Source organism: Callionymus lyra, chromosome 3 (assembly GCF_982586985.1).
Source record: "Callionymus lyra chromosome 3, fCalLyr1.hap1.1, whole genome shotgun sequence".
NCBI classification, from domain to species: Eukaryota; Metazoa; Chordata; class Actinopteri; order Syngnathiformes; family Callionymidae; genus Callionymus; species Callionymus lyra.
This window is the reverse complement of record NC_141820.1, coordinates 25,992,622-26,005,711: the sequence shown is the minus strand read 5'-3', so window position 1 is coordinate 26,005,711 and position 13,090 is coordinate 25,992,622. Positions and strand designations below refer to the sequence as shown.

The window sequence follows — 13,090 nt, the reverse complement described above, 5'->3', positions numbered from 1 at the left end:
AATATTGAAAGGATAGTTCACCCCAAATTGAAATTTCAATGATTTTCTACTCCAACCCATATTGACTGAGGGTTGGGATTATTTTCCGAGTAATCCGTCATAGACTGAAATGCTATCCATGCTAATGCAGTTGTCGTCATCCAAAAAAGACACTTAAAAACATCCAAATACCTCTATACTACTCGCTTGTAACATCTATCTTGTATTAAAGCTTCGACGTGAGAAATTGCTCAGAAAAAAAGTATTTATTTTAAGCGTGTTTGTAGTGGAAGATAACATGCTAAACATGCTAGATCACGCAATTACTCTGGAAATAAGCCACACTATATTGTCTCTCGACATGAAGGTGGGTAGAAAATGAGGGAAATAGTGAATATTTCTAGCAAATATTTCCAACTCATGGTCCAGGTCCTCATCTAGTCCCTCAATGCATCTTAGGTGGTCCAGAGAGAATTTTAAATGGTTCAAAAACTAGATGAACCCAAATTATATTTCAGCAGGTTATGTTGCTCTACTTACCCCAAGTGGCTCCTTCAATTTTTATTGGACATGCATTAATCTATAACCAAGCTACATGCTGTGAATGTTCACTCTCCACTTGGATTATTGTTTATTGATAATGCCTTATACGCTGAGGGTGAGACAAACACGTTAGAAAAACAACAAATGTTGAATTTATGTAGTCAGCGTGTGAATTAATAACAACATCCTTTCCACATTTTATAATATTATTTAATAATATATATTAAACTCTTCACTGGCTTCCAGTTTCTTTCAGGATCAACTTTAAAATTCTGGTTCTTACTTTCAGAGCTATTCATGGTCAGGCTCCTCCTTACATCACTGATCTGATCCAGCCTTACACCCCAGCTCGGTCTCTGAGGTCTGTGGATCAGAATCTACTTATGGTTCCACGCACACGGCTCAGGACCAGAGGAGAGAAATCTTTTCAGGCTGTTGCTCCTAAGCTTTGGAACAATCTTCCTCTCTCTTTGCGCTTGATGGAGTCTACTGACTCCTTTAAGAAACATCTTAAGACGTTTCTATTTGTTCAGGCTTTTCCTTGAATTTCTCGAACTCCTGTGTTGTTCTCGGTGTTGTCTTGATCTTTGAAGTATGTACTGTTTTGAGTATTGTTTTGATTGTTAAAGCGCTTTGTGACCCTGGTCTCGAAAAGCGCTATATAGATAAATATTACTTACTTACTTACTTACTTACTAATATTCTGACTTTTTTAAAGAGGGTTATCAAGTGAAAAGAACGAATGGACAATGCCATGACACGATGACACGATGACCAATAAATCATTTTTGTATACATTTTGTATAAAATATTTTTGTCCTTTTAAAAAAAATAGACTTTTAGGAACAAGATATACACAAAAAATAGAACAAAGAAAAGAAGAAAATGTGGGGGAAAAAAAAGGTCATTAAGGGTAACTAATAATAGAAAATAAGTAATTAATAAAATGTTTGCGAGCCGGAATGTCTTCAGTCTCTAACCTCATAAGCGCCGTTCAAATGACTCATACAGCCACGTCTGGCCCCCACGCCACACTTTTGTAAAGTGTGTTTTCTTATTGTTACAGCTGCTGATGTTAATAAAGAAAGGTAAGGAATATTAAAAAAAAAGACTCACATGTGGTCGTTGATGTTGTTATCAGACCAGGCTTGACAGGTTAAATTGGATTTAGTCCATGATCTCCTCCCTCTGTAGTTGTCCTTGATGCTGTTGACGCACTCCCGAGTATATTCTGAGAAAGTGCAGACGACAGAATCTTTACCTGGATGAAACTAATGCTTCCACTTGTTTCCAAAACACACCAGGGAGGACACTTGTCTCATTATTTAGTGCTGATTTCATGGGTGACTGTAAGCAACATTCAGTTTACACAACACTCAAGCTGGACACATGTTCACAATTGTATCTATCTCCACATTATAGCAGTTCGACAGCAGGGAATCATTTTATTGCGCTCAGTGAAGATAAACAATCTGACGACGACAGCACAATATACTTAATTATCACTTTGCCAAAGTGAATCTTAAACAAAGGTGAATGAATGATCAATATCTTTACCTTTATTTTCATACAATGTGAAGTTGGTGTCGGCCTGCTTCTGCGCACCGTGAGTGAAACGGTCGAAGGGAAGCAAGTGACATCTCCTGTTCTGCCTTTGGAAGTTGAAGGCCCTGCAGAGGAAAGAGGTAGAAGGTAAACAGACGATAAATTCTGGAAATATGTAGATCCTGGTGGAGCAGAAATAACTTTGGGCAGTAAACACATGAGACCCAGAACCGTTTTTTACAGTTTGATGCACAAATACAAACAAAATAAAAATGTAGTCACACGTCGGATCGTCTTTTTGTTTAGAACTCAAGTATTTCTCCTGTCATTCCATCAATAAGAATGGAAAATTATGAATCAGTTTAATGAATGGATGAATTTAACATTTCGAATGGTGAAACTTTTTTTTTTTAATATTGTATTTTCTTTAGGCATTTAATGGTAAAAAATGTTTCCCAATATTTGACTTCAATATCTTATAAATTTAAACGTTGATTTTGTTTTGTTTTTTTATTGAATAATTGAATTCAGTAGTTTTCAATAAATGTTTACACAGAGCAAAACCACTGTTGAGTGGAAAAAGAAAGTGGTTTCTTGTGTTGTGGTCCTGATGCTCCAAAGCCTCTTCCCAGAAGAAAGAATGGATGGAGTCCTTCAACCTGAGGCAAAACTCTTTATTTAATGGTTTATGACATGTTTCCACTGACATGTATGACCACAAATCCTTGCTGAAAAGATAATAGTGGTAACAAGCTGTCACAATGAGTTTGACTCTCCCATAGAGATAACACTTAGTCTTCAGGGACTCTACGGAATACTAGAAGAGCTTCTACTACACATCGAGAGAAGCAAGTGGAGGTGTTTTTATTGGGATGCCCTGGCATGTCGAGCTTTGTTGGGACGAGACTTGTCTGACTTAATTCTTTAAAGGGCAACTGTGTTGATTTAAGTGTTTCCTGAAGAGAGCGCCTCATTTTCATGTTTTCATTGAAATAGATAGAAAGATAGATAAACTTTGATTGATCCCTCCGAAGGACTCCTTCAGGAAATTGTTTTTCCAGCATAAAGCAACACAGACGATAGATTCATGAAACAAGAACAGGAACAAATTACAATTAAAAAAAAGGGCAAGATAAAACAATCTAAATCTAAAAATAAAGAAAATAGATCAAAGACAAATAACAAAGACAAAAGAAACAAAGATTAACATGAAATATCTTTTCACTCCACTCCTGCCCCCAAAATCTGAATTAAACAATCTAATAGCATGAGAAATGAATGAGTCCCTGAGTCTATTAGTGTTGCATCATGGGAGGAGCATTGTTGTGTGGAGTGTTGAGAGGATGACTGTCATCATCCATGGTGACAGTAGGAACTGTCACCAGTGAGTCCAGCTTCATGCCAACCACAGAGCCAGCCCTCCTTATCAAAAATAAACAAACAAAACAGGACACTGTCCACCACAGACTGGTAGAACACACAGAGGAGTTTCCTGCAGATGTTAAATGATCGGAGGATCCTCAGAAAGTACAGTCTACTTTGAACTTCCTTATAAACACGGTCTGTGTTGCAGGACCAGATAATATTAACATTAAAAATGTACTTAAGCCCCACCCACTGTTTCTCTGGAGCTTCAATCTTGTTAACCAAAACCACCCCCACTCTGCTGTGATTGGTCAAGCATCAAGGTTTGTCACCGCACGTCATCAATCCACCTCCAAGGGAGTCGGTGTATAAACAAAGCGGGCCTTGATTACAGCTGGCTAGACCTCTAAAAAGGTCAGGAGAGTTTGAGTTTGACATGAGTCGACCTTTAAATTCGATATGAAATGTTGCATTTTGCATTAAATTTGTATATGAAGGATGCATTTTCACTTTTTTCTGTATGGTTAATAAACCCTGAGATTATTAATGGCCTCTTGCCTTTAAAGTTCTTGCCTAAACAGGCATGATTCAGAAATGATTTAAAAATATTATATTTCCTGTGAAGAAAAAACAATAAATGAAAAATATTTAGAAAAGGTAAAGGTCTTTGAGTTGTGCAGTCGTGAAAATATTTATGGACCTAAGATACAACAGTAAAATGTGAGACTGTCCAACATGACTTTTTTGCTTGAAGCAGAGCAGATCAGATCATCATCATTCCCTTGGTATTCGTTACAGTTTTTAGCTAAATCAGAGAGATAGAAACTTTAACAAAGTGTACTTGGACCATGTATTCATTATAGGTTGTTACTATAGGTTGGACTGCAAAATCAAAACTCAAAATCTTGATGATTATTCTCTAGTATGGTTATGTTTCTCAAGTGTGATACTAACAAAATACCTGTACTGTGTAGTTGTTCTAACATTAAACTAGTCATGTGACACGCTACGTCATAATATTTAAGAGTTTTTACTTTGCCACAGAAAGAAGCAGTCGGAATACTTTCTTATCTAAGCTGTAGCATGGATCGACCACACCGAAGGCATCAAAGACCGAGTCAGGATCTAAATAATCTTAATGTTTTTAATGAGTTATTTTCTCCCCTTTTCTGTACTTCTGTAGTGTGTGCATTTATATATATATATATATATATATATATATATATATATATATATATATATACTGTATATACACAGAAGTATATCATACAATCAGTAGGAAATCAATACAAAGGCAGGTGAAGCCAGCCGACGAAAAAAGCATGTAATAAAAAAAACTTTAAATGAAAGTTCACCAACCTGCAGTTGAAGCTCTTCACTTTCCTACACTTGCGAGCACAGTGTTCTTGCGATCGACTGTTCCGTACCAACGGGTGTTGTGGGCAGTCGGTGCACAGCAGCATGTGGTTCTCGCTCTTCTCAAACTTCTGCAAGGACTGTCGAGACCCTCTACAACAACCTGAAAGAAGGACGAGAACAAAACCACTCATGTTAGGTTTCATTAAGAAGCTGGAGAGCGACTAAAGGGAAATCTGTTGCTCTTGATACTTTCCAGCATTTCTCCTTTGAGGCTCTTCCCTATCCTAATTAAGTCTGATCTGATTGTTTCCAGCTAACTTGGATTTTTATTGGAAAAAAAGTTGACACCATTCAAAAAGATTTGAAGGATTTTGGAGGGATTAAGCTTCAATACTTTCATTTAAAGTTTTGTTTATGAGGATTACAACATTGTTGTACAGATCCAAGAAGATGAGCTATCTAAGATAGCGACGTAATGAATCTATTTGAACAAATGTAACTGTTATCAGTTTAGACAAGTGACGCAACCTCTATCAAACACTGGGAGTCAATGAGAATTTGACATCCAATTTATGGCCTTTTGAAAATGAAATTGATGTTGTTTTTTTTGCTTACTGTACTGAACCAAAACAAAATAATAACTGAGGTTACATCAATATGCAAAGATTGTAAAAAAAAAGAAACAACAGGACATCTGTTTTGATTTGCAATCACCGGAATTGACTAAATTCCTTTTCTTGTCCTCACATGGCTTCACTTACGGGTTGGTCTCGAGCCCTGCATTCAAAGTTAATTAAGATAAATTTGCATTGGCTTGACTACTAAAAGGAGAACAATTTATTTCACCTGTAGCAAAAAATACAAATTAAATACCTCAGCATCTCTAGCATTAGCCTAATTTCTCATTGGTCGGTCATTTCCAAGAGGTGACTTCACTTTCAGATCGAAATAAATCAGTCTTGGGAAGTTCTTTCTATTTTATCTGAACATGCCGATTTGAACTATGGCAGTACCTTTTTCTCTGACTGTTACAAGTCTTGCATTGGATAGATGGATCTATCCATCCCTCCAAGCATCTTTCACAGGAATTATAGACAAAACAATAATCCTAAAAACACTCACAAGGCATGGTTCTCTGCAAAGCAGCGGATTTGTACTGATAATAATGTAACATTTTACCAACCTTTATACCAGAGTAGGGGAAAGAGTAGCAGACGAAAACTACAAAAATTGTATTATGTTGTCCATATTTCTCCATGCACTATTGTACTTTCTAGCAAAAAGTTATATTTTTATTTTATTTTTCCACATTGCATAACAATTTTTCTGTTCTCGTCATCATTTTAAGGCCATTTTTTCCATAGATTTTATTGTGTATGACGGTGTTTTATAAAGTCATGTTTTGCAATTTTCTTAGAAGACAACGGTTACTCCGACGACACCATTAAATCAATCGCCTGTTCCTTGTCCTTTATCAACCTTTTACTCAAATTTGAATATAAGCTGTTGATAACTTTTCGAGATAAAGACATTATCTGTGAGCAAGATAAGCGATGAGGTTTGATTAATTTCAAAAGCAGCTGTCAAAAATGCAAATTGACAATTGACTAATGTGGTTAGATCAAACGTTTTCGCTTCTTTTAAAAAAAGGTTTGGCCTGGCACGACATCTGGCTGAAACCTGAACAACAAAAAAAAAAGGGAATCTAAAGGTTCATTTAAGTTCATGTTTTTAAGCAAACAATGCAAAGAATAGACTCCATTCTATATAATTCATCTCTACTGTAAGGGCAGCAACAGCGTGTCCTGGTGAGTTGTTATGTCCAACTCCACAGTTTCAGGATGTCTAAGTATCAGTAAAAGTGCCATGAGATTTATATTTTGGGTCTGTTAACAATGAAGTAAGCCTTGAGGTTCTATCAAATAAATAACCGACAATGTTGACCGTTTCTGTCCTTCATTTCCTTGGTGGTCTATCGGAAAATGTGAATAACGCGAGGCTTCAATATTCCCTCCATCTCTTGTGAGATTGAACTGTGATGACAGTCCAGAGAGCAGAATGATGCTCGCTGATGTGGCTCGCTGCTCCGCTCCGTGATTTGATACTCATAAAAGCATATCTCATGTTTTACTGCTTTCGCAAGCTAAAACAGCTGCTTTTATAAACTGCTTTGGTTTATTTTACTGGAGATACATGACTGTTGAGGTTCCCAGAGTGGGCTTAGTGGACCACTTCCACGGGGACTTTAACAAATCAAGCCATCTGACACATCTGCAGCTGACACTCGGTGGGTGTTCAGGCCAGTTTAGATCATTTCTTCACACGTCGAAAATCATTTTAGAAAAGACAGAACTAGAGCATAGTTAGACGAGCGATACACCGGCTGCTTGATACAGGAAGAACCGCAAGATCATCAACTCATCAGATCAAACCTTTTACTGCTACAATTGCTCAGTTTCATGTTTATGTTTTCCAAGACAGATTTAATTTCATCATATACCTGTTACTGACATGACAAAGCCTCAGGTATCTGCTTTCCTAGATACCTTACACATGTCAAATCCTCTACGGCGGCAACAGAATCATCAATCAAGGGTTAAGTGAGTATTTGGACGGGTTTTGGTTAAACGTCTGACAACAGTGTTGTCTTGTAAGATAACGCGAAAAAAAAGACCTTTTCAACAGCAGCCTCATTCGTTAGCACGGGAATCCTTTTCTTATCTTGAGAGTGATGAGAACCAGCAGACAGAAAAGGGAGGTAGGAGTGGTATAGTGATGAGAGCTTGATGGTATTCATGGTGTTTTTAACTGTTGAGAACAAATACATATATTTCGTTTAAGAAAGTTTTTTCAGCATATGCGTTTAAGATTTTATGTACACTGTCAAGATAACATTACACTGAAATTGCTAAATATCCCGATTTTTCTGAACATTTTACATACATAAATCTTTTCTGAACAACATAGGCAAGTTTTTTATTTTATTTTAAGAAAAAAACAACAGATTCATTACATAACATTCATAAATACTTATTATATTACTAACATACTTTTCTGAATCGAGTCATAGTTAAGGGAAGGGTAAGATTTTTTTCCCTGGTACACTTTTATCCCTTGTGTTATCTCAGGGTCAACAACACAAGGGCTACCACAAACACATTTGTTCTCTGTCCTCCGGGTCACCTTGACCTTTTAACTACATTGCCTAAAATCATCTTCACACCAAGTATTTAAATGCCATAACACATAAAATAAACATGGTTAAGTTGATGGTCATTTTTACCTCCTATTTTATACATTAAAGATATACAGATGTTTGATTTTATGTTTTAAAGTTGTTTTATATTCGTTTTAAAACTATATTGAATACTGATTCAAATATTATTTGGCATTTTGTGTAAGAGTAATTACTCTTTAAGTATCTAAAAACATTTCATCACTGCATTACATTTTCACTTGAATACTTGATTAGTAAAGTATTCAATAGTTACAGTCCTAAATTATTTGCAATACATTTGCTAATTTATTGTCATATTTCAACTTGCTAACGAATTGCTAATGTTGAAATCTGCACCTTAAATCTGCGCCAGAATCTAAGAAATTGCATCAGTGAAGATTGTTAAAAAAAAAAGTTTTACGCTGAAACATTAATGTAATGTCTTTATCTGTAATTCAGAGACAATGCTGTCAGGTCCTCCTTAAGACAAAGACAACTCTGACAACTCTTGGACGGCATCTTTTCCCTTTTGAATACATATAATGGATGAATTGTTTTCTCAACAAGTCAGTCATTACAAGACGGAGTGAGACTCTCCTGGTATAAGAGTGTTCCAGTTGACAGGCTTGGTGTAACAAGACACTCTTTGGCGGTAACCTAGGGGTACAATGGTAATGCCTGAGCTACATTGGGCTACAAGAATTGGCGAAGCACGAAGCCCTGTGGATAAAGCTCTTGCCCAATACTGCATTAAGGAGGACCTGACAGCATTGTCTCTGAATTACAGATAAAGACATTACATTAATGTTTCAGCGTAAAACTTTTTTTTTTAACAATCTTCACTGACGCAATTTCTTAGATTCTGGCGCAGATTTAAGGTGCAGATTTCAACATTAGCAATTTGTTAGCAAGTTGAAATAGGACAATAAATTTGGCAGTAAAAAACCCCACTATTTCTTGGGTGTCCAGTTTGCACTAAATGTTCAGGAAGTCCCATGAATATGTATACAATAATTTTTAAATGGGGGATATGTTTAATCGATTCATTAAATAGTCAAATACATGCCAACACAATTGGCAAAAGGATTTAAGATTCCAGCATTTCTATTTATTAAAAAGGTAAGTAAAGTAAGTAAGTCATTTATATTTTCCAGACCAGGGTCAAAAAGCGCTTGAACAAACAAAACAATACCCAATAAAATATATACTTAAAAGGTCAAGATAACACCGAGATGAACACAGGAGTCTCAGAAAATCAAGGAAAATCCTGCACGAATAAAAATGTCTTAAGATGTTTCTTAAAGGAGTCAGTAGATCCATCAAGCGCAAAGAGAGAGAGGACGATCGTTCCAAAGATTAGGAGCAACAGCCTGGAAGGATTTCTCTCCTCTGGTCCTGAACCGTGTTCAGGAACCATCAGTAGATTCTGATGCACAGACCTCAGAGCCCGAGCTGGGGTGTAAGGCTGGATCAGATCAGTGATGTAAGGAGGAGCCTGACCATGACTAGTTCTGAAAGTAAGAACCAGAATTTTAAAGTTGATCCTGAAAGAAACTGGCAGCTAGTGAAGAGATTTAGGGATAGGAGAAATGTGAGTTCTTCTACTAGAGCTGGTCAGAATTCTCGCTGTTTTGTATTAACTGCAGGCGAGACAGATCCTTCTTGTTAAGACATGAAAACAAACTGTTACAATAGTCCAGGCGTGAAGACACAAACACATGGATTATAAGCTCCAGATCATGTTGTGACAACATTTTCCTAAATTTAGAGATTTTTCTCAGTTGAAGGAAACATTTTCTGTTTCAGTTTTCTGCAGTGTTGTTTCTGCCTCTGAGCATGCGGTTTTAGTCTAATCTCCATGACCTTACCTTAACTTCCTGAATCATCTCACGAAAACTCCTCTCAAAGAATACAAGTCTTCAACTTCAAAGCTGCATCCTTTCAGTCAGAGTTCCGATGAAGTACCTCTTATTTTCGTCCTCACTGTGTAGTGCTTGTTCGTGCTTGCACTGTTGTTTTCTTTCCACTATTCCAAAAAATGTTTAATTGACTGTCTGCCTGAACATGACATGGAATGAACTGTTGACCCCTGCCTTTCTAACTTGAGTAGCTAGGTCAGGATAACTGACATCCCATGACAGAAAACTAAGGACTGCAGGAAAAGACGTCATTTTGGAGCTTGTCTTACATAACCTAGGACACGAGAATGGCTGCAACCTCCACCTTCAACCATGTATTTAGACAAGCATGCAGGATTTAAAATGTGCTTTATCTTTTATTGTAACGCCAAAAGATATTGTGCTATACAGAGAATTCAAACAGCATCTAAAAGGTAGGAAACAGAGCTCTTACGACAGCCCTACCAAATCTGCAGTAGAGCCAGATTCAAATGAATGTCATTGGAACTAGTAAATGTAAACTTTTCAATAATGTATAATATAGAAAATCTTAAAAAAAACAACATAACACACTAGTCTGTGGGGATGAGTTCACGGACGCCCCCTTTTCCACCGGCAGGTCTAAGCCCTTCTCAGCTTTGTCCTTTGTTTTCACCAGTAGGTACTATTTTAGTTACTTAAATATGATACTGGTCACTGATTGGTTGATAGCGTTACTCCCAATGCAAGCCACGAACACTACGAGAAAGAGTACCAGTGTGTCGTTCCAGAAAGTTGTTCCGCGGTACTTGGACAAGGTCCAGACCTTTTTGTGTTTGGTAAGTAGAATATTTCCTCAAGTGTATGTTATGATGGCCCCCGTCCAGTCGAGTCAAGTCGGGTCGGAACTGTGACGTGGAAAAGCAACCAGAGATGGAGCGACCATGGGGATCAAGAGAAATTGTTTTTTTGTTGTAAAAGACAAGAAATAAAGTTTTATTTTATTCAGGAGGGTTTTTGTGCAGAGTCGCATTCTTGAGCTTTAGTCTCAGTTTATACTTTAGTTTAAAATACATTTCAGGAACTTTCAAGTCCTACAACACCAGTTAAAACCCCCGACATAAACAAAACTAAATGTTATGCATCATGTCAGTATCCTTCTTTTTACTTCAGAGTTCTTATCATGTTATAAAGTTGAATAATCCAGTTTAATTTTTATATAAATTGTAATTAAATAGTCAAAACTTACAGTAAACGAGGCTAAAACACCTACCAATGACACATTTTTAACCAATACACAGCCATAAAGTCCATCAGAAATCTTTAAACAATGATAACCTGTTGGCTTCTTTAAAGTACCTAAAGATACATCATCAAAGTACAACTTAAGAAATCAAGTTCCCTGATTCAGTCAAGTGTGAGTGAGAAATCGCAGTCACACATTTTCTCACAGCTTTAGGTTTCTGAACTCTGCTGATACAATAAACCTGCGGGCCGATGTCGAGATCACAACGTGTATCACGCAACTTTACTGCGAGCTCACATCAAACAAGACTTCTATTATTTCAAAGACGTCGGGTCACGCAGACGAGCTCCGAGCGGGTTCAAGACAGGGACACAACCCTATTTTAGGACACAAACCCTCCGTAACATAAACCGTTTACTGTCAGCCGTGTGGCTCTTAACTGCAAATGTATCTTTGGATATAATTATTTACAATAGCGTCGTGTTTATAGCGCCGCCAGAGATTAAACTCAATCACAAAGGGTTTAAATTTCACGTTCCCTGGTTGCAGCGACACACTTGCCCGTGTGTGTGTACTTAGAGTTGTGTAAACTGTGGAAGCGTTAAGAGGCGTTCTCGTGGTTGAAAATGGTTTTTTTGGGGAGGATGTGCGATTAATGTTTGGGGCTCTAGTGGACCACATCTGGCACTCATCACACTGTGGTTCCACCCGTGATGTCTGGCCAAGGCTGCTCAATTAGATTTCACTTAGTCTCTTCCTCTCCTCGCAGGCGGGACATCTCAGGACCCTTGTTTGGGTGAAATCAAAACTGAGGAGTGACAGGATGTGATGTGATGGCGATGTTAACAGGTGTAAAATATACAGTGAAGGTAGTGACTTTTCTCAGACCTTTCGTTGGCTGTATTTACCATCCATTATCTTTCATATGGGCCAGGAGGCACCTACTGTACCTGTCCACACTATAGGCCCTATACCAATTCAACTTACATTTCCAGAGGGACGGATTTTTGTCCGGTCTGTGGGCTGATAGATCAACCCATCTTTTACTTATTACCTACCATTCTTGGTTAAATCTTCTGTTTTCTTAATTTAATCTGATCTTCATGGCTTACCATAAATCGCAGACTTTGCTGAAAGGTGACACAAGACGACACAAAGTGTACAGTTTGGCAAGTTGTTCTTTCTTCTGTAAATACTAAGACCTGGATACTTATTCAATACTGATTCCTAAATTACCTTTTTCGATACCATTTTTGAAGATCAATTGTAACAAAAAGAAAATTAATTTTTACATAGTACAAATCTTGAGTCGGTACATTTGCACTCATGCTGTTATCTTGAAGAAAGAATAATTTAGTTTCAAGTAGGGCTTCACGATATTGGAAACAAGTGCGATATTTGATATTAGTATCTAGAATTGCGATATCTATAGTAATACGATACATTTTTTCTTTCACCTAAAAATGTCTTGAAAAAGTCAAACTAAACACAATCAACAAATACACAAAACACAATACACAAATCAATGTGAATACATTGAAATGTAGAAAGGACCTATTTACTCCTGTCCTGTCTTTTTCATTATTCTCCAAAGAAAATGAAAATATTGCATTTATTTGCATTGTATATGTTAACATGTTGAACATTCAGGTTTTGTACCTGCAGACATTTAAAAAAAAAAAAAAAGTAACTTAAAGTGCAAAAGCAATTCTGCCTTTACAGTCTTGACAAGTTTTATAAGTCACTGGAATTGCAGTTTAGGTGAAACATGTGCGAGAAGGCAGTGGATTTCTTCGGAAAGAACTCCTTTTAAAGTTTCAAAAAGCCATCATTACATACTGACTTGACTGAAAGTGTGCATTTTGCGATATAAAGCGTAACGGCTGTGGTTAGCGTTGAGTTTTTTTCATACGGAGTGAAGCAATCGATTCTTTCATAGTGGTTTGTGAGGTTGCCTTT

The 13,090-nt window shown here is 37.0% G+C and overlaps 1 protein-coding gene across 1 annotated transcript in view; it reads right to left on the bottom strand.

Annotated features, from left to right (window-relative positions):
* LOC148084031 (hepatocyte growth factor-like) overlaps positions 1–13,090 on the bottom strand; it is a 40,695-nt gene that overhangs the window by 23,737 nt on the left and 3,868 nt on the right. The window contains exons 2-4 of the mRNA XM_087787297.1: positions 4,792–4,951; positions 2,080–2,192; positions 1,639–1,753 (exon numbers count right to left, since the gene is read on the bottom strand). Of these exons, the coding sequence (XP_087643423.1) occupies positions 1,639–1,753; positions 2,080–2,192; positions 4,792–4,951 (388 nt within the window). The remainder of the gene's footprint in view (positions 1–1,638; positions 1,754–2,079; positions 2,193–4,791; positions 4,952–13,090) is intronic.